The following is a 23,931-nucleotide window of genomic DNA, read 5'->3' as shown; positions in this document are numbered from 1 at the left end:
GATATTTCCAATCCCATCGCCGCCGACTACCCTCTTCATTTGCAGACGAGCCTCGTCGAGCGCGATACACTCTCCTCCCCGCCAGTAGTGTCTCCCGAGACCGCAAGGACCCCGTCTAACCCCATCTCGCCCCCGCTCACTCCGCTCGAAGCAACACGATCAGTTCCTACAGCACGGCGACCGTCGGAGAAGCCGACGCATGATAGGTCATATCAGCTACTTCGCTCGAACTCCGCTCCTCCCCAGGCGGCAGACTTCATTCTCTTCCCTCCTCTAGGCAAGAAGGATAAGAAGGACATAGGCAGGTGGCTTGCTGATCCGCAGCATTCGCATGCATACCCCGACCTAGGCCCTGTAGTCACCACCCGGCCCAGACGAGACAGACAACCAAGCACGAGTGAACAACGCCATAGAAAGCATTCCTCGCCTTGGAATACGACTGTGAAAGCTAGTAGAGACAAGTTCAAGGTCCCTGCCGGCACTACAACTCCTGTAACTCCGCCGCATTCGGAGCGACTGCCTTTACCTCCTTCGCTGTCAAGAGCAGCTACAACCGGCCTGGGAAGCTGGGAGGGTGGTCCAAGGAAGCACAGTAACATCGGCCGTGATCCTTTTGGACTTTGTAACCTTAGGGACCTCACTGTTCAGGAACAGCTCAATTTCGCGTCAGAGAAGCTCTATCAGCTGAGCCAGCCTTCTCAGGAAGGCGAAGTTACCCCTGTCCAGAAGCGTACACTCAAGTTAGTCGCAACCATGGATCGTTCAAGTCTACAGCCTCCCAGCAATGTGGGCACCAAGGCCCGCGCTATACAGCAGGCCAAGGAGATGGAGAAGTTGGTAGCAGAGAGGGCGAAGAGGACAGGAGATGAGCCACCCCCTTATGACTTCTTTGAGTTGATCGGGAAAGGCGCCTATGGGAGAGTGTTCAAAGGGTAGGTGTGCGTAGATGGAATAGGCATTGCTGGCGCTAAATGAGTACAGGAGAAATCGCGCTACTGGCGGACTTGTCGCCATCAAAATTATTGATATCGACAAAACCGACTATGAAGAAATGACGACGAAGAACCTGCAGGAGACGTTGAGAGAAATCAACATTCTTCAGCAGTTGAAGGATAGCAGAGCTCGGCCATACGTCAATATCATCGAAGAGGCGCGCACCGTTCACAATGAACTGTGGATCGTCAGCGAATATGCTAGCGGCGGGAGTGTCCACACACTCATGAAGCCTAGGCTGCAGCAGTTGAAAACTGGTATTGAGGAGAAGTACATTATCCCAATTGCTCGCGAATTAGCGCTTGGCCTTAAGTTCATACATGAGGCTGGTGTTATTCACAGAGATTTAAAGAGTAAGTGATATTTGTTTCGATGCTGCCAATCCTCACATTGCCATTTTCACACTGCCATTTTTTAAACTGTCATACCTCTTGTGTGACGGGAACTGACAACGCAGGCAATAATATTCTGATCCTTGAAGATGGAAGAGTCCAACTTTGCGATTTCGGTGTCTCCGGCGCTTTGGAACCCGAAATCACAAAGAGATCGACGATTGTTGGCACTCCAAACTGGATGGCACCCGAGCTGCAGAGGGAATGGGTCAAAGATCTGGACCCCAGTAGGGGATCGCGGCCTAATGATATTCTATACGGCTCAGAAGTCGATATTTGGGCTTATGGCTGCACCCTCTACGAGATGGCGACGGGCTTTCCGCCGTTTCACCAGACACAACCGTTTCTACTACCTGATGCAGGGGTACCTGTCTTGGAAGGGGATCAATACTCTGATGAACTTAAGAGTCTGGTATCATTCGTACTTCAACCGAATCCCAGGGACCGACCAACTCCGGACCAGATTCTTCAGCATCCATACATTGTCGATAGTACCAAAATGCACCCTACTGTCACTCTTGTGGCTCTAGTGGAGCAGTACTACCGCTGGGAGCAGGCTGGAGGATCCCGCGTTTCGCTTTTCAACCCTTATGGAGCGCAGGCTCCCGATCCACTGGCTCCGGAGCCTGAGGAGGAAGAGGATGACGACTGGACTTTCAGCACCACTGATGAGTTCGACAAACAATTCGCCAATGAACACTCCGATCCCTTCAGTGGTGGCTCCTCTACATCAAATTTTCCAGGGATGAATGCACCTCCTGAAGATGATTCTCGATTTGCCAAGCTTCAAGCATCTATTCGCGCGGAGCAAGCAGAACGCGGGAAGAAGCGCCTCGATCGACTCTTCGACACTAATTCTACGCCTTACAGGTTCAGCACTGTTGATTCGGATTCCAATAGGCTGTCCTCCGATCTCGTACTGCGCGACTTCAACCCTGGTGCTCCTAACCGCGAGACCGTTATTGATTTGGACTTTGCGGCACCAACTGCCGTGGACATTCCTAGTATTGATCTAGGAGAAGTGCCCACTGTTAAAGCAAGTCGTATCAATCGGTTGATGCGTGATATGGATGAGGAAGAAGAGCAGGAGTATATCGATCTTGACAACACTGCGCGGCGAGACACAAGGGAGTGGAAGTTCCCTTCAGCCATCGGTGAGCAAAGTCCCAAAAGCCAGACCTTTTCCAGCGTGCCTCGAGACAGGAATAGTCGACGCAAGACTATGGAATGGAAGTTCGACTTCTCGCAATTAGCAGCCGAGCCCGAGCCTCTACCCAATGCACCCCGTCTCTCCCGTCGACGAGACACTCGGGATTGGGTGTTCCCTCGCGACACGACTTCTACGAAAGAGACTAGCGGTAGCCAAGACTTTGTCTTTCCCCCTAGAGAAATCGACGAGCCCTTTGGTTTATCTTCCGAACCTCCTGAGTTGTCGTCATCCCCTACCCTTGGCCCAGACCGCAGGCCTTCACTAAGACATGCAGTCACCGAACCATACGGTGTATTCGACGACTATCCGCCTCTACAACCACCGCCAGACTCTCCATTACGCACGTCGATGATTAACCTGGACGTGGCTGTCGTTGACAAGTTCCGCCCATCTACTTCCGGGTCGACCTCCACTACGGCTTCCACTTCTAGGGGCCAGGAAAATAGAAACCCATTCGATCTGGAGGACCAGGTCACTCGCTCGGAGCCAAACAAGCGCGCCTCGTATCACATGAAATCGCAATCGGAGCCTCAACACCATATTCCCGGCCTCCTAACCCCTCAGGTCTTCGACGAGCAAGGCAACCCAACCATACAGGACCACACGTATACGAGCATGCATGCCCGCGGCGTCTCCTCGGTCTCGCAGATGCAACCCCGTCCCGCACCAGACAATCTGCGCTACCCTAGACAACGCTCACAGCACCTAGTTCCGCAGTGGGACACATGGAGTCACCAAGACGCCTTCCTGACGCAAACGTCCTCGTCTCCTGTTTCCGTCTCCCCATCCACTTCGGTCGAAGAGGAGGAAAGGATAAATATCGATGACCGCTGGGATAAACTCGAGCGGCAGGTCGACGCTTTTCAATACCAGCGTAATGGCGGTGCGGGTGGAGGAGGCAGTCGTCAGTTTTCCGGCGGGTACTTCCGATCGTCGCGCAGGACTACGAGCACGGACATTGATGATAGGAGCGATGCCGACGATAGTTATGCCTCTCTCTCGGAAAGCGGGTTCGATGACGGTGGCATGACTGTTCGACCCGGACCAACAGCCGCCTCCGGGCAACAGAGAGGCACGACGAGAGTCAATATCGCGAGTCGGCTTTCCGTAGGCCCGGGCGGGAAACCGATGCTCGATTTCCCCATCCCGCGGGGTCCTGACTTGGAGTCGTTGTTGAGATATGGAGGGGTCGTTGAGGGTGAAGGGGAAAGGGATGCAGAAATAGTGAGCAGGTACGCCGATGCTTTGTGGAAGGGGGCGAAGGAGATGACGGAGGGATTGAGGGCGAGTAGGAGTTTGTTGAGGAGTATGCGGTTGGCGGAGATGGAGGTTGGGGCCGAGGAGGAGGAGGAGGAGTAGAGAGGTGCAAGAAGAGAAAAAGATTTGGGGAAGGGTTGGTGTATGCCGGGGCGGTTGGCGTGGAGTTGAGATGAAGTTTGCGGGAGGGTGTGTGGGACTTTGCAAGGGTTTTGCTTTGTGTCTTTCTCCATGTTCTGTGGTTTATTGGGATACCCCAGTTATGGCGTGCGTGGCTTTTTTCTTCGGCTGCATTGGGAGAGGATTAAAAGGTTTAGGAGGTTTTCTTTGAGGCATGCGTGTCTGCATTAGGCGCCCTGGGAGTACTAGGATGGACCTGGAGTTTTGATAGCGGCATCGTGAGCAGAGCATGCAATGATGCGTGCCGATAAGGGGAATCAATGATGGCATGTCAAGAAAATATTGGGATTGCGTCTGCGATGAGTGAGGATGTGGAATGCAAACTTCAGCCTAGCAGGCTCCCATACATACACCGAAGTAGCATGAAAGCAATACTGTTTGTTCAGCATTTCCGCCTTTAACGTTCATCTCAACACCGCAGCACGTGAACCTGCATGCGGCAACCCAGCCTTTCGGCTCCAACGTCTTTTGCTTGTCCAATCAGTCAGACGCATGTGTTGAGCTTGACCGGTCTACATTCATAGTCAACAGCGTGCCCGCCTCTTTGGTGCAGCATATGCCAGTATCCCCAAAGCTATCTTCTCTTCGAAAATTAACCCAACTCCGCGCGCAATGTCAAACTCCTCAGTCGCTCTCCCGAGCGCAACACCAACCCAAGACGCCGCATGGTCGTCCCTCGTGACCCGGAGCATCGCCGCTTGGGACGACATCACTTCCAAATTCGACAGGCCGCCTGTCCCCGAGCTGCACAAGGGCCTGTTACGCCAATACGATTCCCTAGACGACTTCCTCGCCTCGAGTCCCGACCATCTCACATACTGGTTCTTCCAACGGCGCAGCGCCTTCCTGTCGCAAACCCGCTTCCGCAAATGGTCCCGCGACGCTCTGGACGACTATATCCTCCTACCCGCCGCACCGGGCTACGTCTGGCGGGCCGACTGTTTCTTCGTGAGCCACTTCTGGCGCACGACGCAGGACCCGGATCCAGACGGCGAGACGCTGCGCCTCCACCAAGCGGAACTTACGCCGCAGACGTGGTCGTATATCTGGGTAGACTGGACGTGCTTGCCTCAGCATCCACGGTCGCCGCCGGAGAAGAATTACTTCCATCGCGGCTTGCGGACCATGTCGGGCATCATCCGCAACACGGGGTTTATATATTTTTACCCGCCGTTCACGCCGCGCCTGTGGATCTTGTACGAGGTAGCGGAGTACGTGCTCACGTCTGTTGGGGGCCTCGCGGAGACGCACGACATTGAGCCGTTTCTAAGCCATGTCGACGAGATGGTTGAGAATGGGGTGCGGGCGACGTTGATCAAGCATGATTATCATTGCCGTGAAGAGCGCGACAGGCGGTATCTGACGTCGTGGCTTGAATTGCTTGTTCTTCTCAGACGGCTGGAGATTGAGGTTGACTTGGTTCGAAGGGTGATGGATCATATGACGTGGTTCAATGTTTCGGGCTCCCAGGTTTATCCGGGGATGGAAGTGAATAGATATGAGGGGATTTTGGTGTATCGCGGGGATAGGCATGGTTTTACGCCGTTTCCGAAATGGGTTCGTTGCTTGTGAAGGATTGGATGCTGGATGCTGGCTAACGGATCGTACAGGACGAGGAAGCGGAGTTTTGAGGTCTTATACCGCAGTGCACCGCAAGGTTTGAGATAATCTTTCGGTCGCACAGTATTGCTATCTATTCCAAGTTTTTCTCGTTATGATCATTTCTCGCAGGGCATGAAACAGAGTCAGTGCCTGACCTGACGTTGCTGCGGAAGTGGCAATCTACCATGCTCAAGCTGTACTCCTTACGACTGAGGCAGATGCGAAGGTTGAGGAGGCAAGGTTCTCCTGCGCTTTTTCTTGGTCAATAGTACTAAGAGTGGACTAGCTGGGTCGAGCAGGGCGGTAATAGAGGGTTTATCTGAAGTGTCATTCGTCTCTTTGTATAAGTTTTTTGTGCGATTATATTAACGATGCACAGTGGAATCAAATCCCGGCTCTCTAGTCGACAGTAATTAGACAGACTGCGGTCCTAAATTATTTGTATAGGCACTGTTACTATTTAGGAGGAGTCCACGAAGATACTGATCTTAACAGTTAACCAATAGAAACGCTGAAGTTATCTTCGCGTCAGCAGTGAGTGGTCTCCAGTAAAAGTGGCGGTATAAGGATGTTCCAACCCTAGGATATTCGCGTTAGACCGATAAATTTCGTCCTCCCGTACGATTTCCCATATATATCGTTAAGTATCTCAGTCCAAGGATTATCCTTACGGTCGCCCTATATATATCCTTGTATAGTGTAGTTTTCTAAGCCTCCGCAGAGGCTCCTAATTAGGCATATTCCTTACGTGCGGGCATAAAATTTTAGCTTAGCCTACCTAGGTAGGGGTAAATAAGCATACAAGGGGAAACTACAGGCAGATAACTATTACTAATTTTCTTACAGCGTAATATCTTAATTTTTCGACTCCTATAATTTGTATAGTATCTAGCAACTTTCCATATTAATTAGTTATCCACTCGGTGCTGCGATAAACGCGTTATTACGATATATTTCGCTCTCCCGACCCATATCCTTATAGCGCATATTATACCGTAGCAGTAACGGCAAGGCCAGGGAAGCACACCCGCTGCCCGCTCGAGGCTCAATCTGTGACAAGGCTGAAGGTGGTGGGCCGTTGTGAAGCGAAATGTGGCTATGCTCTTAATCAGGCAATATGCATAGCCGGCCAGGCAAGTGTGGGAGGGAGGCTGAGCTTTCCCTCCCCTAATCAAGTAGGAACGAAGTGCAGCCCCTCCAACACACCTCTACCTTGCTTTCTTCCCCCCTCTTCCTCCCGTTTTTCCTCATTTACCGTACTGCGATAGAGATGAAAGCCATTTCGCAACGCAATGAGCGACATTTCTGACACGATGTTGGCTACTACACCGTCTGCGCGGACGAGAACGAAAGCTGCTCTCGAATCTGGGAATACCATGATACGCGGACGACAGTGCTGTGACGAATGTCTCAACTCACCACTAGCGCACCTCCTAACATGGGGGATACCGGCATCGAACATCATGGGAATGAAAGACAGGCATGGAATAGACCGGAACGAACTTAGAGATGGATGCTATACGTGCAATGGACTGGCGATGCTTTTCCGCCAAGCCGCTGAGGTTTTCAAGCGCGAAGAGAACCAGCTGAGAATTCGCGCTTGTATATACCACAAATTTCTCGAAATTCACGACCTCAATAACGGGTTCTTCGGGAGGCGTCTTGGCGACTTCTATTCACCCACATGTGCGTATGGACCATCACGATCGGATTCAGGAAAGCTCCAACGTCTCACAAGGTCAATGCGTAACACTTCCGACTATGCTGATGTGCTGAAATGGTTCCGGAAGTGCCGACTGGAACACACCGAGTCTTGTGGACGAGCGGTTGGGAACGAATTTCCCCTCAGAGTGATAGACTGCAGCACCCGAAGATTGTGCATAATCTCACCCAAGAGCCATTACATAGCCTTGAGCTATGTATGGGGCTCCAGCACTTCCCATTCACAGCTTCCCGGCGGCGGCTTGCCGGAACAGCTGCCAAGGAGAGTGGCAGACGCAATGAAGGTCGCTCTCATATTTGACATACCGTATCTCTGGGTAGACCGCTATTGTATTGACCAGCACAACGCAGAGGAAAAACACAATCTCATAAGGAACATGGACAAGATCTATCGAAATGCCGATCTCACAATTATGGCCATAGCTGGCAAAGACTCCGATCACGGTCTCCCTGGAGTCGGCAACACTCCTCGAAAAGCAGCAGCTATTAGCACAGAGAGCCTGTCATTTGTAAACAGCGTCAATCCAGCGGAAGAAATCCGAGATTCCACTTGGATACGCAGGGGATGGACGTTCCAAGAGCTACTTCTCTCATCCCGCCGACTCTTTTTCACAGACAGTCAGATGCTGGGCTACTGCATTGACGATCACTACAGCGAATACGAATATAGGGATGACAATCGCCTCCGCATCTTCCTCGATGCTTCGCGGCTGCTTAATATGACTATCGCCAAGCTATACGAATTCCTGGAGGCGTACTATGCAAGACAGTTGACTTTTGCGAGCGATGCGTTGAATGCCTTCGAAGGCATCATAAACGCTTCGTCGGAGATGAAGGACCTTCCACAACACTTTTCTTACTTCTGGGGCATTCCTGTGTATCTCAGCCCAGATGGGAAGACTTTCAACGCTGCGCTACTCTGGAGTGTACTGTACATCATTGAGAGAAGGCCTCCAGAACCGCAGAGCCGCAGTGTTGACTTCCCATCTTGGTCGTGGGCCAGGGACAAAGCGTATGCAACTCAGTACCAGGGTCATCTAACATTGCGAGATATCAAGGTCTCTATGTGGCCGGATCCATCTATGGATGGCAAGCGGGGCGGTGTGTTTATCGAAGTGACACGGCGATGCGACGGGGCCAATATCAGCTTTTGCACCTTCGCAAAACTTCGGGACCACTATTCGGACTATCTTCCACACTTGGACATCCAGGCCTGGTGTATTAAAGGAAGGATTACCTTGGTAGGGAAACTAGGTTGCGAAGACTGGGCGTTTCTCACGGGTGACGAAGAGATTGCTACGAACGTCTTTCCAGATTATACTGGAAGATTACTTGGTAGAAAGGTGTTGGTGATATTCATCGAGTCAAACGACCCTCCGCTTGACCATAACTGGTATGTAAACTATCTTGTAGTGGAGGAAGTTGAGCATGGGATATATCGACGTTTTGGATGGATAAAGGGAGATCAGATTAAAAGCGGATGGGAACGGCGGAAAATCCGTCTATTTGAGTTTCACACCAATGCGAAACAATTTCTCACCCTGGCCTGAGATAGAGCGTCTTTGAGATTGCCTATCAAGTGAATTTCTGAGACTGCCTATCAAGTGAATTCCTTGCATATGGTCAGTTTTGTGAATACTCGTCTACTTCTAAGCGTAATACCGTAAAGCACTATCACTTATATATGCATCATTGGGCATATACTATCTTCGCCTGTATAACTTACCTCTACCTTAGGTACATGATGCTAAGCTTTGATCGCCATTTTAACCATTGTCTCTAAACACAAGATGGGTTAGTATCTTTTAATAGACGTCGCTGAACCCCTGCCACACATTGTAGATACATTCGAATATTTTTCCACATTTAATCCACCGAACTACCCTACCCCACCCAACATTTCCACGCCCCACCCTCACAACCACCCTACACCCATCAACATCCTCCAAGATGGCCACAAAACCAACCCTCGCCGAATCTTCCACAACACCCCATCTCCCAACAGCACTATCACAACAACTCGCGCTCCCGCTCTCATACCACCATGCTCCCCCCGGACCAACCACATACACCTGTTCCTGCCACTGCTCTCGCATCCGCTTCACCATCACGCTCCCTCTATCGCTAACAGACCCGAACTGCGAAGTCGTAGAATGCAATTGCTCGATCTGCACGCGGAACGCGTATTTGTTGGTCTACGTTCCCGGGCGGGATCTGTTATTTCTGAATGGGGAGGGGGAGCGGGGGTTAAGGGTAGGGTTTTTTTCACATTTCAGTCTTTGCAATTGTTTTCGCTTTTTTGGTGCCTCTATGCTTTTGACTTTTAGCAAATATATTCATTCATTCTCTTTTTTTCTATTCTCTGTTTCCTTTGCTCTTTCCCCAATCAACTATCTTCATATTCTTGATGCATAACACGCACATCGACCCCCCCGCCCGCCCCCCCTTCCTATATCCCACCCTTTACACCCTCACACTCCTTCCAGCACACTAACCCCACACATCGCAGCACTACCAAATCCACCCGAACGACCCTAACACGCACCTCTTCTGCCCTGTCTGCGGTACAGCCTGCCTAACAACACCATCCAACCAACCCGCCTCGATAAGCCTCCCAGGCCAAAGCATCTGGGGCGTCAATGTCCGAACGGTGGAACGACTGAATCTAAGGAGATTGCGGATCAAGATGATTGATGGCACGTGTGATGAGTATATAAGTGCGATGGGTGATTATCTTGCCAGTACGTGAGGGGTACATTGGGGTGGGCGTGCGAGAAGTTCAAAGAGTTATGGAGCGCGGCCTGGGTTTTATACCGTAGTGGTATAGTTTATGATAAACAGTTTTGTTCGAGGCATGCGCTTTTGGCTTTCTTAATTCCAGTCTGTGTAGATACGGCAGTGAATAGCGTTAGCAGAGGCAAGATTGTATTGCAGGAGTTGACTCTTCTGTTTAGGTGTTCGTTGGCTACACCTACAATCCTATGATCATGAGTGTAAACATAAATTCGTCCAGAAGATTCAAATATTCACATCCCTATAGCCATCTACCTCTACCTACGTCCAGAACCTCCCCGTCTCTTCCCCCTCCCCCTCTCCCTAAACACCCAGCAAACAATCCCACCCTCCCTCCCTATATCAACCCACCATCTCCCATCTCCCCCGCACCAACACCACCAACACCAACCGCATAACCCCCAACTCCTCCCAAACCCCCAACAATGCCAGACCCAACGCACATCAACACCACCACGCCCCCACCCCCTCCCCCAACCGTCACCTTCCCCACCATCCCCTCTCCTCTCCTCACCTCGACAAAAGCCTTCGTCAAGACACAACGAAACATAATCGAATGCTTCCAACCCTCCACCATCACCGAGACCAAACCCGTCTCCCGAGCCCTAGCCAACCAGCGCCTCGTCCGCGTCTTCGGCATCGACAACGTCTTCACCAACGCCGATGACCCAGTGTACCGGAAACGATTCACGCAGCAGTCGACGCGCAAGATGCGCGTTGCCATTGGTCTCAGCGCTGAATCGGAAGTAAAGAAGAAAGGCAAGGATAACAGCAACGACAGCACAAACGCCCATGCCCATCTCCCAGAAACAGAAGCAGAAAACGAGAACTGGGAAGACCTTCGCGCCGCCGCCCGCACCACCGTGAACGAATTCCTCACACGCAGCAGCAGCAGCAGCAGCACGGGGGCCGAAGCAGCAGTCAACGTCGTAGACTTCGCACAATACGTAACCCTCAAAGTCTCTTTGAAATATCTCTTCCCCGACGCCTCCCCTTCGGCACCAGGCTCTCCTTCTGCCGAGTTTGCTTACATCCAGTTCATCGGGCAGCGCATCAACGAGCTCTGGCTCGCGTCCAAGAACCCACATGATACCACTACGTCTTGGAAGGACGAGACGCGGCTTCACGAAGCGTTGCTAGCCGTGACGGCCCCGCGGGCTACCTGGATGCGGAGAATCGCGCGTGCACTCGAGTATATCCCCGGGCTAGGATCGCTGTTTCGATATCTGTTCGGCGTGAGGAAGGAGGACGCGGAGCCGCATCCTCTGGATCCGACGCGGAATCCCATGAATTGGCTACTGCCTGCCTACGAGACGATGTGGCGGGTCGTCATGCGTTGTGTTTTGGAGGTCGGGTACCGGGGTGCTGGAGACGCGGATGTCTGGAAGCGGGTCATCGCGGAGTATGTCTCGGGGGATGCCGAGTTCCGGAGGAGGAAGAAGAAGAAGAAGAACGAGAGCGACGGTGGATATGATGGAGCAGGCGACGTGGACCTAACACAGGATCTCAGGGCCATGGATATCACGCGTGAAATCCTGCGCCTCTACCCACCCGTGACGCACATCCATCGCCGCGTCAACAAAACTTCTCCCGAGATCCTGAAGGCCGACATACTCGCCTGCCACCGCAATCCCCTGCTCTCGCATAACGACCCAGATGTCTTTCGACCTGAACGTTGGATCCAGATTGAGCGGGACATTGAGGACTACCTGTCGCGCACGGATCCGACGAAGAGCCGGAAGAGAGAGGAGCAGGAGAGGGGGTTTCTTCCTTTTGCTGCGGTGTGTCCGTCTGATCGTGGGGAGACGCGGGGGTTCGGGATGAAGATGATCGCCCTGTTGACGGGTGTGATGTTGGAGGGTTTGGGCGGTGGGTGGCAACTGGATAAGCAACTGCCAGAGATTGGCACTGCGCTAGAAGGCGGTAGGACCTCATATCTGGATTTGCATCTGAAGAGGTTGGGAGATGGGGATGGGGAGCAGGAAGAAAGAGGGGTGTGAGCGCCTCATCACAAATAGAGCTACAGTAGAATCAGCATTGAGTAAAATTTTCTTGGTAACGTCTTCTGGTTGGAGAGGTGTACTCAGTGGACAAGCGTTCTCATGTAGCGTACATCGGGATGCACAGGCTCTCGTGGCTCAATAACACTGATATGTCATGCACGCTTTCGGTGATCCTTGAGTATACGTCCGCTCACTGAAGCGGGAAATTCCAGATATTGATATAGTTGGAATCTGTACATTGAGGTGAAGTTGGTTGGGGTATCTAAATCTTCTCTACTTTGCCTTCGTCCACGGAAGACCAAGCTTGTGCATCTCGACGGCCAGTTGTAGGATATAGTCGATGCTAGCATTTTGTTAGTTCCTCTACCACTTCTTTCAATAACTGGGGGATTGCCATAGCTGGCCGTGATAGTGATGACATACCTCTCGCACTGCGTCTTTGCCTTGTGCACGTTGTCCCCCCAGACGTAGCTGCGTGGGTCAGTCAGCTGTAGCTAACAGTCGCGTTCGTCAAGGACTCACATCCCATGCCTCCTCACCAACACGGCGTACGTGTCCGGGTACTTCTCCATGGCCGCCTCCAAACTCTCGGTCAAATCCTCCTCACTGGACGATGTTAGCATGCCACCATCCGAAAGCGGTTTCCAGTCGCCGGTGCCGTGGCACCCCACAACATCGACACAGAGTATAAGAACAGAGCTTCCACATACTGCGCGGTATTCTCAATAATCGGAATCCTCAACCTCTCATAGAACCCCAGATTCCCCTGCTTCCCCCTCCCCCTCGGAATCCCCTTGATCTGCTCAATCTCCTCAATCTCAAAGCACGCGTCTTTGCCAAAGTCCCGTTCGACGAGCAACGTCACGAGGACCGCCCATTGCGAGTGCGTATGGATGCAGCAGCCGGCGCCTCGCTGGAAGGCGGCGTAGAAGAGCGGGGTACAGGCGGACGGTTTGTGCGTCTGCGTTGAGGATGGATGTCAGAATTGGAGAGTGTTAGAAAGGACGTAAAGTGGAGGAAGCGTACTTCAGGTCTTCGGATGTACTCCTTGCTGGCAAAGTCCATGACAAACATGTCCGTCGGCTTCATGAGTTCCTTTTGCACGCCCGAGGGCGCTATGTAGATGTGGTCGCCATGTCGGATGGAGGTACCGCCGCCTGTGCCTGTGACCTAGTCCTCAATCACACATTAGTGCTCTAGTGTCCTCTTCCAGTCCTGCACAATTGCAGATATCGAAGTTGTCATACCCAGCCCAGATTGTAGAATTTGGCGCATAACGTGCAGATGTGGTTTGCGGGGTGTTCAGGGTCGTCCGAATGGACGAGATGCTCGTTCTCGGCCATTTCCGAGATAATTGAGGGCTGCAAGGAAGAGAATGGTGGGTTGCAAAGGCTTTTCTGGAGATGGGATGACGCGATGCGCGTTCGGCGAAGAGTGCACGGATCACAGCCGTCGTCTGGTGGGGTGGTGAATTGCCCCGCTTCAGAGTTAGAGCTCAACACCATGCCAAGGATCACGAGCTTGCACCTTGATTATGTATATAGTGTTAAGAAATAGACAGAAGACGCCAGGTCCTTATAAGGAGTAAATAATATTCGAGGCATCTCTCTAAGAACAAGCAGCATATTAGATTGGTGTCTCCAGTGGGGAACAGAAAGCATCCATCATCTTTCCTGACCGGTATCATAACGGGGTATCATATCGCAAGTTCCTACTCCTTCGGGGTCCCTTCCTTCGAAGAAGGACGCTCCGCCTTCTTCCCATCCTTATCCAGGTGAAGCGCATGCTTGATCTTGTCCTTGATGGAGTTACCCTGATCAGGCGGGTGACTATGTCCGCCGTACTTCTCGATGTGGACGTTGCCAGAGCCGCCGCGCTAGAGGTTCGTCAGTGAAGGGCGTAGACAAAATTGTTCATTTACTGAACATACCCCAGTGTGGTAATTTTCCTGGTGCCCGCGCAAGGCCGTCTCGGGCACGTAGTCGAACGAGGTGCGGCGTGGAGCCTCGTCGGCTGGAGCGAGACGAGGTGAATTCACGATATTGCCGCGGCCACCACGCTTTGCTTCTGTTATTGAGCTGCTCGAGGGTTGAGATAGGTGAATGGCTTACTCCGGTGGAGTATTCTCCCTCAGCAGCGAGGCCCTGCACACCCTCGCGGACGATGCCTCCATCGGTGTAGCTGGCCATATTAGGGCTCAAGTCGCACTGAGGGTTATCTTAGAAGGTGACGCGACTCACACATTGCTGTCTGGGCCGATGTTACCAGCACCTAGCTGGTGAATCAGCACCCTCAGCTAGATGATTGCAGCAGTGAGGGGACTTACCGCCTCTGCCGGTGGAATGGATGGGAGCGTTACTCATTCTGGATGATGTGGGTTCGTGTGAAAAAGAAAAACTGCGTCCCTGTCGTTATATGTGCTCTTTAGGATATCGATAAGGCTGACGGTGTCCGAACCAGGAACGGGCGCGGGAGAGGGAAGTAGCAGCGAGGTGTCACCGGCAGGCCTTTATATTTGTTCTGCTCATTCACCCCAGCCCTTCAACATGGCATGACGCAAGGCATCCATGACCGTGGGATGGGCGCCACTGTGCTCAATTTGGGCATGGAGGCAGTACTGTGGTTTGCAGGCGCACAATTCGCCCAGGCAATGTCGCATCTCGGCTTGGCTGCCGAGTGTTTTGTGCAGCCACAGATTCCTTCTTTCTCCTATCCGTCTGTTTGTTGATGGTGTGAGGTGATGGGTTTCCCGCCGACGATAAGATAACGATTGCACCCCTGATTTGCTGACAAGCATGACTAAGCAGTGCACCGCCTCCTATGTATTGATACCAGGCATCATCTCCCAACTGTTCTCCCTATCTATATGGGATGCAGTCTCATCTAGAATAGAAGAGATCTGCTTGGTGGATGTTGCTGGGTCGCCGAGAAGACCTTGAAGCAAGGCACAATGCACGCTTGTCATGCTTGCCGGAGCTGGGACCGGCTGCAGGATATGGTACGTCAACAGTGGACAGGTTCGGAGTGCTCCGAGGGGCCTCGGTGCGTTGATGGACCGTCGGATGCGTAGTGAAGTGCTGTTCTTAGATGTAGGAATACAAAATACATATACCTCATAAAGTCGCCTGTTTCCTCCTCGTCAGGTGCGTGAAAGACAGCCCCCTAACACCAGGACAAGTGGTCTTACAAATCGCCACGAGACATACATTATCTCGCCCAGCAGTCCAGTTTATGACTTCTGCTTGTCTTGCGTAGCACCTCCCGTGGTGGGAAGTCCCATGAAAATCTTGAAGTAATCGTAGATCATCCACTGCAATCCGGTCAAAGTACCAATCATGACAATACGGACGGGAAGGCCGTTCCACAGCCCGCCAAATCCAATGTGTCCATAGATACGCTTCAAGGCCGCACCAAACGCCTCGCCAGGTTGGCGGTCCGCGTTGAGCTTGGACACCATGACATCAGCAGGGTGGCTGACGATGGCGCAGAGAATACCGGCAATGTATCCACCGGCGAACGAGACCGCTGTCTGAGCGCCCTTTCCGTAGTCGCTCTTCGATCCGGGGAGATAGCCGTAGATCAACTCGACGGTTTTTTCGAAAGAAGCAAACTGCCAATGTTCAGCAAGGCGCCGGATGTTCAGATTTTGCTTAGCCCACCTTCATCATCGTGTATGGAATTTGCCTACCCCATAGCGGGTAGAGACCTTTGTAGAGTCTGGAATGGCTCAGGGTCAGAGTCCGGATTTTATACTCAGAGGCGAACAGCTTACCCGCCAAAACTTTCCTTGCCGACAATGTAGTTGATACCTCCCAGTGTCGTACGCGCGAACGGCGGGATCGTGGTCTGCATCCGAACCTTCACAGCTTCAAAGGGGCAGAGACCAACGTCAGCAATGAGTTCGGCGGAAGCCGAAGCCGAGAGATAGACTCCGGTCTTGAACTTGTGGAAGTTGTCCTCGCCGAGCAAGTCCGCATAGAACTTCTTGAAAAACTCATATCCGCCGTACTTGAACGCTCCTTGAACTGAGTAGCCCCAGAATGTGGGTCCCCATCCTGTGAACACTCCCCGGATGCCCTCTGCACGGCCAATCTTGCCCCAAGCTTCGAAATTGCCTTTATACATCTTGGAGTCCACCTGTCGACGACACTTCACGAGGTCCAGAGGTGTCACGGCAGTGTGAGTGAGACCGCATGCAAGCATGCCACCAAATGTGCAAGCGGCATAGTATTTTGCGGAGTAGAGCTCAATCCCGCCCGTTTTGGCCTGAGCTTTGCTGCTTGCTTTCTCAAACTCGGCGACGGCAGCGTCGCTAAGCTTTGCAGCTTTGTTCTTCGCATCATCGGCTGCACTCCAGATGGGATAATTTTCATGGTTAGCCTGCCATTTCGAACGCTGATTCAATGGCGCTTCATCAGCTTTCCGAGAAAAAGGTGAAGCGCCTCCGAAGGCAAGACCAAGCGTGTGCTGTCCTGGGAAAAGGTTCGGCATGTTGATGGTGCTTAGTTGCTGTGTATCTGTCAGACCAGAAGTTAAGTCCGTGACCATTCACTCCGTGCGCTTACGTCTCCAATCGCAATTGAGAGGCTCGGTGCCTGTCGAAGCCTAGGATATCAGAGATTTGTGGCTATGACGTACACACGTCGTGGTACCTTTTGTGGTAGACGAAGAGCTTCGTTTGCGATGACAGCGAGGCCGAAGGGCATGTTGGGCGACGTCACTGACTTGGCGTTAACAGCTTATATCCGAGATTCCGCTAGAGTCCACCTGCCATTGGACATAATAAATTCACTCAGTTGTCGACGCTAACTACAACAGGAAAGCACAGCAACTCAACACCATCTGCCACTTAACATAGGGTGATACTTCCGAAGGACCGTATACATAGTACTTGTACATTCGTATGGCACCACCCGAAGGAAATATCATCAGAAGTCGGAGCGGGGAAACTCGGTTGTCCTGCTACAGGTTGGTGCCCGTCACGCGTTGCTGGCTACATTGATCTTTCGCATTCGCGAAATGTACAGAGCGCAGACCGTCCGGAGCCAAAGTCACTGAACCGTATCTATATGTTCAAGTTATCCGCGATACCAGGAGGAGAGACAGACTTTCTACGTTCTTCAGATGAGAGCACATGGTCCGTGCCAAGCGATCGACACTTAGCTACCGATGAATGTTGTGGACACCATACTCCGTACACAGGACTTTTTTCGAACGACAGTCGTTAACCAACCATCAATTGATAGCATCAGAAACAACCAGAATTGCCTGCACTCCTTTTTCTTCGGATACGAGCGGCATGCGCTGAAGCGAGGTAGTCCCTACCGGGCTTGGTCCCTTCGGATGTGTTTCAGGACGGTGTGAGCCCACGGCTCTCTCGCAACTCTCGTCTCAGACCTCTCCCTCACAGCGCCTGGCTATTCCATCCTCATACTCGCCCACCGGGAAACGTCGTCCGCGTGCCCTTGACACTGGCCCGGGATGACGATTCAGGTGTGCCCTGCCTGCAGGATAGCCTTGGCCACCGAGTCCGACAATGCCCTCTTCACGCGTTACAGCCATCCGGCCCTTCATAGAATCAGATCATAGGAGGCCAGGCCTCGTCTGACTTAGCCGCGAAGCCTGATGCTAAAACCCCACGAAAAAGCACGAGCGCCGAAGGCCTCGATAAGTACTGATGCGGTACCTCAGGGGCAGTGGAATGGTTTGGAACCTCTGTTCGGCTTCGCTCGCTCGCCCTCCTCCGGACCTACTCTCCTTCCTTCTTCCCCGCTCTCTTCGACAGTCTGCTGTGCAGTTCTTGACTGAGCCTGCATGTCTGTGACATTTACACTCATTTAATCAGCTGGGCTGTTATCGTACTAATAATTTTTTTTCGTTTCCAACTATTCTCGTCCTCTTTCGCATTTGGCCTTCGTGCGACAGGCGTGATGAGGAGAATGAAGCCGTCATGGCCCCTTGCCTTTGACTTACTACTTATATCAACAGTGCGTCCTACCTCGCTGCTGTCCATTGAAGATATTGACATTCATAAGGTGGTCGCCGTTCCTGGCCTCAACGTCCACGATATCGGACCTGGTGTGCAAAGGCGCGAAGTGGGAAGTCTGGAAGAGGAGGCATATGACGGTGTCAAGAGAAGGAACTTGGGTGTCGAGAACATCATCGACGGTCCTGGAGTGGGAAAGAATGAAAAAGGTGCTGAAGGGCCCGACCTTCTCAAGGAATTGGGCATTGACCAATCCGATCTTGGACACGCCAAGGGGTCAGCGGACGTGAATGCCATTCTCAACCGTTTGGGCAATGGTAGAGATCCCATTGGCCTCGATATCAGCGATCTTGCGAAGCAACTCGAGCTTGGAAAAGGAAAAAATAAGGACCTGGGTCGACTGGTCGAAGGAATCAAAAATACAAATGGATCCCTTGCACAGCTTCCTGATGGGAAAAAGAAAGGAGAGGGTAAGGGTCAAGCGAAGGGGTTCACACTCATCAAGAGTAGCCAACCTGTCGCCGAAGGTGGCTACACGAACACAACCGCTCCTCCGCTGGCCACTTCCCTTTCTGCCGAAGCAGAGACAAGTTCAACAGTACATACGACCCCAACAAGCGAAGTGACTCAAGCTGAGGCTACAGTATGTTCTGAAAAACCACAGTAGATGCCAACTAATCCGCTTGCAGACTACCTTGCACAATACAAATAGTTCTACACTACCCAGGCATCCCGGAGCAGGCGCTGTAACAGTCATTGCTGAAGCAGGCAATGGCCATCCGCCTCCAGTTGTGGAGCACACCACTTCAACCGTTTCAATCAATTCCGCCCACCTGACAGTTGCTGACCTTGTGGCTGCGACTACAACAACGGCTGTTGAAGGAGTGACCGTTGTTGCAGGCGAACAAGTCCACCCACCTCCTGAATCCTCTATGCATGAGACGAGTGCGATGGCTGAGACCCCGGAACATCCTCCACAAATTGCTTCATCGAGCACTGCAGCATTGCATCCTCCACCATCACCACCCGCAAACCAACACGTAGTGAACTCGACAAGTCAAGCAGCCGCCGTTACGGTTGTTGCTGGTGGTAATGGCAATGCTCACCCACCACCTCCTCCTGCGCATGCCGTTGAGACATCGAGTCCCGTGCTTCATCTCCCACCTTTCCCGTCTGCGCATCCATCTCCTAGTCCGCCTACGATCGTCGCTCATCCGCCGCCGCCTCCAGTCCAGGAACATGTGGTCGATACTACCACAACAATCACAACCACTGCCGCCGCCGCGGTCACTGTAGTCGCAGGGGGTGGAGAGACTGTACATAGCCCTCCTCCGAACGTACATCCTCCGCCCATGGTACACCCTCCTCCTATGGTACATACCACCACAAGCGCCGCCGTTGAAGTCGTTCACACAACAACTTCAGTTGCGGCTGCAATCACGGTAGTTGCCGGTGACGGAGGTAATGCTCATGCACCTCCTCCCGTCCACTCTCCTCCCCCGGTCGTACACACTACAACGACCTCAGCAGTAGCGCACCCAGCGCCTCCGCCACCTCCACCAGCACACATTCCATCGAGCCCGGCACCAGTCGCTGTCCACTCCTCCCAACTTGCCGGATTTGCCTACCCATCACCTCCCGCAGTCCATTCCTCACCCAACCCAGCACCCGTAGCAGGCCACCCCGGAGCATCCTCCATGGCCAACCATGTTGCTCCCCTCCCCTCAAACGGCCATACACCCAAGTTCTCCCTTCACTTGCAGGCAACTCTCACCATGCACTTCAGTGGCGCCCAACCCACGCCAGCCGCCCCCGTCGCCGATGGCTGCAACTGCCACTGTGCCTGCCCAGCCGGCTCATTCCCCATGCAAGCGCCTCAAGCCCAACCATTCCAAATCATTGGATCTATGAACCCCCCGCCAGTGTCGCCAGTCCCGCCCCCGCCGCCTTCGACGTTACAGACAGTCGTTTCAACGGCTGTGTCGGTACTCCCTTCCTTTGGACTCAATGAAGGCGATGTCGCTACGTCGACGGCACCACTCATCGAACTCCCGGCTTCGTCGACAGATATCCCTCTCGCCATCAACACCACCACGGTCTCCAATTTCGGCGAAACTCCCACTGATGGCGGCGTCGTCGAGACCACGGCAGCAACCAGAACGACGACGTCAGATGGCAGCATAACAACTTCCACGGATATCTTGCTCGACATCCCGAGCGCGCCGAGCAGCGTTTCCCCTTCATCAACAGCAACCCAGGAAGCCATCTCTCCTCCAACAGACACGGCGGCGGCAACGACGACTACGTCGACGGTGGAAGCAGTTTCGCAGATTGCAGAGCCGACGCCCGTGCCGCCGCAAGGAGAGGAGGTGAAATTACCGTTTGACATCCAGACGATGGATTTGCAGAGCAAGGTTACTGTTAATCTAGGGGCGAGGGGGATGAGAGCGAGGGCTACGGGACGCTGAGGTATCTGAGGAAGGGGACGCATGGGGCACGGAGGAAGACGTTATGCGTATGATTGCCACAGTTGGTATTTAATTTTTCCTTTTTTTCGCTTTTAGGTTCTACGCCTGATGTTTTGATTCTTGAGTGGCGGTTATTGCTATTTAGATAGTTGCAAATGGGAGTTAGATACCCCCTGCGTTGGTCAATGACTAGTATATCATGTTGTCAACAAGGGCTACAGCGAGAGCCCCAAGTAAGGTTTGTGATTTGTTTCATTTGTTTGAAGGGGAATGCCTAGCATTCCGATTGTTAGGTAAGAGATGTCGCAACGTCCGCGTGCCGTCGCCCTGGCCACAGTTTACGGCCCTAAGGGCACAGCTGCACCTCAGCTGATGAATGCATCTCTGGGCTTATCTTCCGGTTCTTCAATCCATTCTCACAGACTCGGGTCTACGCCCGAGATCTCAGGTTTGAAGCCCACTGGCAAATTTCCTGCGACCATGTAGACATTGAGTCCTTCACCCTGGGATACGCGACCTCAACACCGTCTCACTGAGCGGTCTCCATTTTCTTATTGCGTTTCGCTTGGCGTTTCGATATAGGCCTGTCTTTCTCTCCGCCAGACTGGGACACCGGAGTGCCTTCCATAGAATCAGCATCCCGCTTATTCAACGGCTTCTTCCCCTGATTCTTCTGGCCCTTGGTCTCCGTCTTCCCCTCCCCAGCCTCTGCAGCAGGCTTTTCCCCTCCATAGACTACATCCACTACTCCGCGATAACTGGTGCGCTTCAACCGCGCATACTCGACCACACTCCGCGGCTCTTTCGTGACCCCATCTTTACCCCTTTCGTGACCCAATCCCCACACAGAAGCCAGATTTATGACATCGCTCGGCGCCCTCACACCCAGCACACTCTGCGCTTCCGAACTAAAAACGAGACCCCTGCCCCGAGTGACCCGAATCAACTGCACCACATTACTGATCAACGTCCGTTTCGCGCTGGGATCGCTCGACGTGATAGCCTGACTATAGCACAGCTCGATCTTGACACCCCGCGCTAGGGCGGAGCTCAGCATGGAGAACTTGAAGTGCGTCTCAGGGCGCTGGGTTAGGTCGAGGGAGACGAGGTCGACGTCGAGGGTTGCGCATGCTTGTTGGAGGGTCCGTTCGTTAGTGGGGCGTGCGGCGAGGATGTCGTAGTGTTCGCGCAATTGGGAAAGGAGTTTGTTGTTGAGGCCTAGGTCGTGCATGTAGAGGGTGCATCTTCGCAGAATTCGCAGTCGTGGAGGCGTGGGGAAGGGGAGTGGTGTGGGGATCGGAGGAGTCTGCAATAGGTCAGTTAACCTGGTGGTATTCAACAGATATGCCTTTCACCACTTACCAAGTCCGATGGGACCTTTCCCGCCAAGGTATGAGTGAGGGCGATAACGTCGTATCCTACTGTCTCTGGTCAGTCGCGATTTCCGCACGCCCCGAGCCGCGACTTGAGCAAGGGCGGCTCGTAGGTAACATTTCGAGTTGCCCGCGAGGGTAAACAGATCCTCTTACATTCATACAGGAAGGCGACGGTCCGCTGCAGCTCGCCCAGGTTCTCCGACCACGGAATATTGAGATCGTAAAACATGGCTGGACTCATGGAGACTCGCAAGCTGCGTCGACAACGGCAAGACGATTGTGGTGAGCTCCAAGGTAAATAAGGTGCCCTGGTCCCCGCCAAGCCACTCACGTGCCCAGCCCTGTTCACACAAACCCCAGCCGTGAGACACCAAAGCTGCAAAACATTGTCTGCACCACCATCACCAACACTGTTCGCTTCACCGCCGCACGCGGCAGGACGTCTCTGCGACCGCGCCCGGAACGCCGCCCAGGATCCAGTACTCCAGGCGTTTGCAGCAATCCTCGGTCTCATCTGCTTCTTGGCCGCTTGCGTCGACATCAACCCCGCTACCCACCACACACGCGCGGATCTTGCCGGCGACTCGCACACTCTCGTCGAGGCAATCACTGCTGGTGCAGCAGTCGTGCGCACCGTTTCGACCGACATGGCACTCAACAGTGCTGGCGGCGCCGCCAGCATTGCCCGCGTCTATGCTGATGTCAACCAAAATATGCCCCGCGCATACTGGGACTACGACAGCGTGAACATCTCCTGGGGAGTGTTGGAGAACTACGAGGTAGTGCGTAAGATTGGTGCGCACTGTTATATCCCTCACGGCGGCGAGCTGTCATAGCTGATTGTATGCAGGCCGCGGAAAGTATAGTGAAGTTTTCGAAGGCATCAACGTCGTCAACTACCAGAAATGCGTCATCAAAGTTCTGAAGCCGGTCAAAAAGAAGAAGATAAAGCGCGAGATCAAGATTCTGCAGAACCTGGCGGGGGGACCCAATATCGTGGCACTGTTGGATGTTGTCCGTGATAATCAGGTAGGATATCTGGCTGGACTGATAGTCACAGCTACTAGCCCTCCGCCGGCTGTGTTCGCCTTATGCTGAGTGAACGCGCAGAGTAAAACACCGTCTTTGATCTTCGAATATGTCAATAATACCGATTTCCGCAGCCTGTACCCAAAGTTCCAGGACTACGATGTGCGGTACTACATTTATGAGCTGCTCAAGGCACTGGACTTCTGCCACAGCAAGGGCATCATGCACAGAGACGTGAAGCCTCACAATGTCATGATTGATCACGAGAAACGAAAGGTGAGTGCGCACTTGACAGGCAGAGGCTTCTTGCTAATTGTCGCAGCTTCGTCTGATCGATTGGGGTCTGGCTGAGTTCTACCATGCCGGTACTGAGTACAACGTGCGGGTCGCTTCTCGCTATTTCAAGGGTCCGGAGCTGCTCGTGGATTTCCAGGAGTACGACTACTCGCTCGACATGTGGTCCCTCGGCGCCATGTTCGCTTCGATGATATTTAGGAAAGAGCCCTTCTTCCACGGGGCCAGCAACTCCGACCAGCTCGTCAAGATCGCAAAGGTCCTGGGCACCGACGAGCTCTTTGACTACCTCGACAAGTACGACATCGAGCTCGATGCACAGTACGACGATATTCTGTCGAAATACCCCAAGAAGTCGTGGCATTCGTTTATTAACTCGGAGAATCAACGGTTTGTTAGCAATGATGCGATTGATTTCCTCGATAAGCTTTTGCGCTACGACCACCAGGTATGTCCACTGTTGCGCAACTGGATAGATTGATAATCTGACTCTCGATAGGAACGTCTGACGGCGAAGGAGGCCATGGACCACCCATATTTTGCGCCCGTCAGGCAAGCAGCAGCAGGGAATGCCAATACAGGATCGTGATGCTGGAGAAATGATTTTTAAACGACACACTCAGTGA

At 52.9% G+C, this 23,931-nt stretch overlaps 11 protein-coding genes across 11 annotated transcripts; 7 read left to right on the top strand and 4 right to left on the bottom strand.

Moving 5' to 3' along the window:
- Positions 1–630: 630 nt before the first annotated feature.
- Positions 631–4,123, top strand: EI97DRAFT_24204 (Pkinase-domain-containing protein). The gene is made up of 3 exons (XM_033794066.1): positions 631–932; positions 982–1,346; positions 1,451–4,123. Exons 1-3 carry the CDS (start codon positions 754–756, stop codon positions 3,952–3,954), a joined length of 3,048 nt encoding a protein of 1,015 aa, XP_033658781.1. The 5' UTR covers positions 631–753; the 3' UTR covers positions 3,955–4,123.
- Positions 4,124–4,425: 302 nt separating this feature from the next.
- On the top strand, positions 4,426–5,757 carry EI97DRAFT_429290 (uncharacterized protein). Its single transcript, XM_033797407.1, has one exon. The coding sequence runs from the start codon at positions 4,645–4,647 to the stop codon at positions 5,602–5,604; it is 960 nt and encodes a 319-aa protein (XP_033658780.1). The 5' UTR covers positions 4,426–4,644; the 3' UTR covers positions 5,605–5,757.
- A 1,415-nt stretch (positions 5,758–7,172) lies between these two features.
- EI97DRAFT_367415 (HET-domain-containing protein) lies at positions 7,173–7,994 on the top strand (the record flags this gene model as incomplete). Its single annotated transcript, XM_033795090.1, has 1 exon — positions 7,173–7,994. A coding segment is annotated over one exon (822 nt), but the record flags the coding sequence as incomplete, so codon positions are not given.
- A 1,244-nt stretch (positions 7,995–9,238) lies between these two features.
- Positions 9,239–10,347, top strand: EI97DRAFT_24184 (uncharacterized protein). The gene is made up of 2 exons (XM_033794062.1): positions 9,239–9,609; positions 9,866–10,347. The coding sequence occupies exons 1-2, from the start codon at positions 9,307–9,309 to the stop codon at positions 10,103–10,105; spliced, it is 543 nt and encodes a 180-aa protein (XP_033658778.1). The 5' UTR covers positions 9,239–9,306; the 3' UTR covers positions 10,106–10,347.
- A 186-nt stretch (positions 10,348–10,533) lies between these two features.
- On the top strand, positions 10,534–12,149 carry EI97DRAFT_472570 (uncharacterized protein; the record flags this gene model as incomplete). The annotated part of the gene is made up of 1 exon (XM_033801856.1): positions 10,534–12,149. Exon 1 carries the CDS (start codon positions 10,575–10,577, stop codon positions 12,147–12,149), a length of 1,575 nt encoding a protein of 524 aa, XP_033658777.1. The 5' UTR covers positions 10,534–10,574.
- Positions 12,117–13,585, bottom strand: EI97DRAFT_429289 (Methylthioribulose-1-phosphate dehydratase). The gene is made up of 6 exons (XM_033797406.1): positions 13,400–13,585; positions 13,179–13,322; positions 12,863–13,113; positions 12,675–12,758; positions 12,576–12,623; positions 12,117–12,495 (listed from the first exon to the last, which is right to left on the bottom strand). The coding sequence occupies exons 1-6, from the start codon at positions 13,493–13,495 to the stop codon at positions 12,426–12,428; spliced, it is 693 nt and encodes a 230-aa protein (XP_033658776.1). The 5' UTR covers positions 13,496–13,585; the 3' UTR covers positions 12,117–12,425.
- A 58-nt stretch (positions 13,586–13,643) lies between these two features.
- EI97DRAFT_23619 (uncharacterized protein) lies at positions 13,644–14,595 on the bottom strand. Its single transcript, XM_033794000.1, has 5 exons — positions 14,479–14,595; positions 14,393–14,423; positions 14,264–14,333; positions 14,083–14,211; positions 13,644–14,028 (listed from the first exon to the last, which is right to left on the bottom strand). The coding sequence occupies exons 1-5, from the start codon at positions 14,513–14,515 to the stop codon at positions 13,864–13,866; spliced, it is 432 nt and encodes a 143-aa protein (XP_033658775.1). The 5' UTR covers positions 14,516–14,595; the 3' UTR covers positions 13,644–13,863.
- Positions 14,596–15,381: 786 nt separating this feature from the next.
- On the bottom strand, positions 15,382–16,643 carry EI97DRAFT_447269 (mitochondrial carrier; the record flags this gene model as incomplete). Its single annotated transcript, XM_033800083.1, has 3 exons — positions 15,382–15,762; positions 15,812–15,869; positions 15,925–16,643. The coding sequence occupies 3 exons, from the start codon at positions 16,641–16,643 to the stop codon at positions 15,382–15,384; spliced, it is 1,158 nt and encodes a 385-aa protein (XP_033658774.1).
- A 1,439-nt stretch (positions 16,644–18,082) lies between these two features.
- On the top strand, positions 18,083–20,606 carry EI97DRAFT_454444 (uncharacterized protein; the record flags this gene model as incomplete). Its single annotated transcript, XM_033800545.1, has 2 exons — positions 18,083–18,781; positions 18,828–20,606. 2 exons carry the CDS (start codon positions 18,083–18,085, stop codon positions 20,604–20,606), a joined length of 2,478 nt encoding a protein of 825 aa, XP_033658773.1.
- Positions 20,607–20,782: 176 nt separating this feature from the next.
- On the bottom strand, positions 20,783–22,246 carry EI97DRAFT_409868 (ribonuclease P complex subunit Pop2). Its single transcript, XM_033796685.1, has 3 exons — positions 22,136–22,246; positions 21,969–22,027; positions 20,783–21,912 (listed from the first exon to the last, which is right to left on the bottom strand). The coding sequence occupies exons 1-3, from the start codon at positions 22,221–22,223 to the stop codon at positions 21,136–21,138; spliced, it is 924 nt and encodes a 307-aa protein (XP_033658772.1). The 5' UTR covers positions 22,224–22,246; the 3' UTR covers positions 20,783–21,135.
- A 383-nt stretch (positions 22,247–22,629) lies between these two features.
- Positions 22,630–23,894, top strand: EI97DRAFT_454442 (casein kinase II subunit alpha; the record flags this gene model as incomplete). Its single annotated transcript, XM_033800544.1, has 5 exons — positions 22,630–22,777; positions 22,833–23,011; positions 23,093–23,287; positions 23,334–23,753; positions 23,805–23,894. 5 exons carry the CDS (start codon positions 22,630–22,632, stop codon positions 23,892–23,894), a joined length of 1,032 nt encoding a protein of 343 aa, XP_033658771.1.
- Positions 23,895–23,931: the final 37 nt, after the last annotated feature.

Source organism: Westerdykella ornata (assembly GCF_010094085.1).
Source record: "Westerdykella ornata strain CBS 379.55 unplaced genomic scaffold EI97scaffold_1, whole genome shotgun sequence".
Classification (NCBI taxonomy): domain Eukaryota; kingdom Fungi; phylum Ascomycota; class Dothideomycetes; order Pleosporales; family Sporormiaceae; genus Westerdykella; species Westerdykella ornata.
Note: the sequence above shows the minus strand (reverse complement) of the source record. Positions and strands in the feature narration are given on the sequence as shown.

Coding starts and splice junctions, on each gene's coding strand:
- EI97DRAFT_24204 (XM_033794066.1), top strand. CDS start 754: ATGGATCGTTCAAGTCTACAGCCTCCCAGCAATGTGGGCACCAAGGCC. Junction 933..981: donor TATGGGAGAGTGTTCAAAGG/GTAGGTGTGCGT, acceptor AAATGAGTACAG/GAGAAATCGCGCTACTGGCG. Junction 1,347..1,450: donor TATTCACAGAGATTTAAAGA/GTAAGTGATATT, acceptor CTGACAACGCAG/GCAATAATATTCTGATCCTT.
- EI97DRAFT_24184 (XM_033794062.1), top strand. CDS start 9,307: ATGGCCACAAAACCAACCCTCGCCGAATCTTCCACAACACCCCATCTC. Junction 9,610..9,865: donor AGGGGGAGCGGGGGTTAAGG/GTAGGGTTTTTT, acceptor CACACATCGCAG/CACTACCAAATCCACCCGAA.
- EI97DRAFT_429289 (XM_033797406.1), bottom strand. CDS start 13,495: ATGGCCGAGAACGAGCATCTCGTCCATTCGGACGACCCTGAACACCCC. Junction 12,624..12,674: donor TTGGTGAGGAGGCATGGGAT/GTGAGTCCTTGA, acceptor TGACCCACGCAG/CTACGTCTGGGGGGACAACG. Junction 12,496..12,575: donor GCAAAGACGCAGTGCGAGAG/GTATGTCATCAC, acceptor ACAAAATGCTAG/CATCGACTATATCCTACAAC.
- EI97DRAFT_429290 (XM_033797407.1), top strand. CDS start 4,645: ATGTCAAACTCCTCAGTCGCTCTCCCGAGCGCAACACCAACCCAAGAC.
- EI97DRAFT_409868 (XM_033796685.1), bottom strand. CDS start 22,223: ATGAGTCCAGCCATGTTTTACGATCTCAATATTCCGTGGTCGGAGAAC. Junction 22,028..22,135: donor CGTCGCCTTCCTGTATGAAT/GTAAGAGGATCT, acceptor GACCAGAGACAG/TAGGATACGACGTTATCGCC. Junction 21,913..21,968: donor GAAAGGTCCCATCGGACTTG/GTAAGTGGTGAA, acceptor GACCTATTGCAG/ACTCCTCCGATCCCCACACC.
- EI97DRAFT_23619 (XM_033794000.1), bottom strand. CDS start 14,515: ATGAGTAACGCTCCCATCCATTCCACCGGCAGAGGCG. Junction 14,212..14,263: donor AGGGAGAATACTCCACCGGA/GTAAGCCATTCA, acceptor ACAGAAGCAAAG/CGTGGTGGCCGCGGCAATAT. Junction 14,029..14,082: donor AGGAAAATTACCACACTGGG/GTATGTTCAGTA, acceptor ACGAACCTCTAG/CGCGGCGGCTCTGGCAACGT.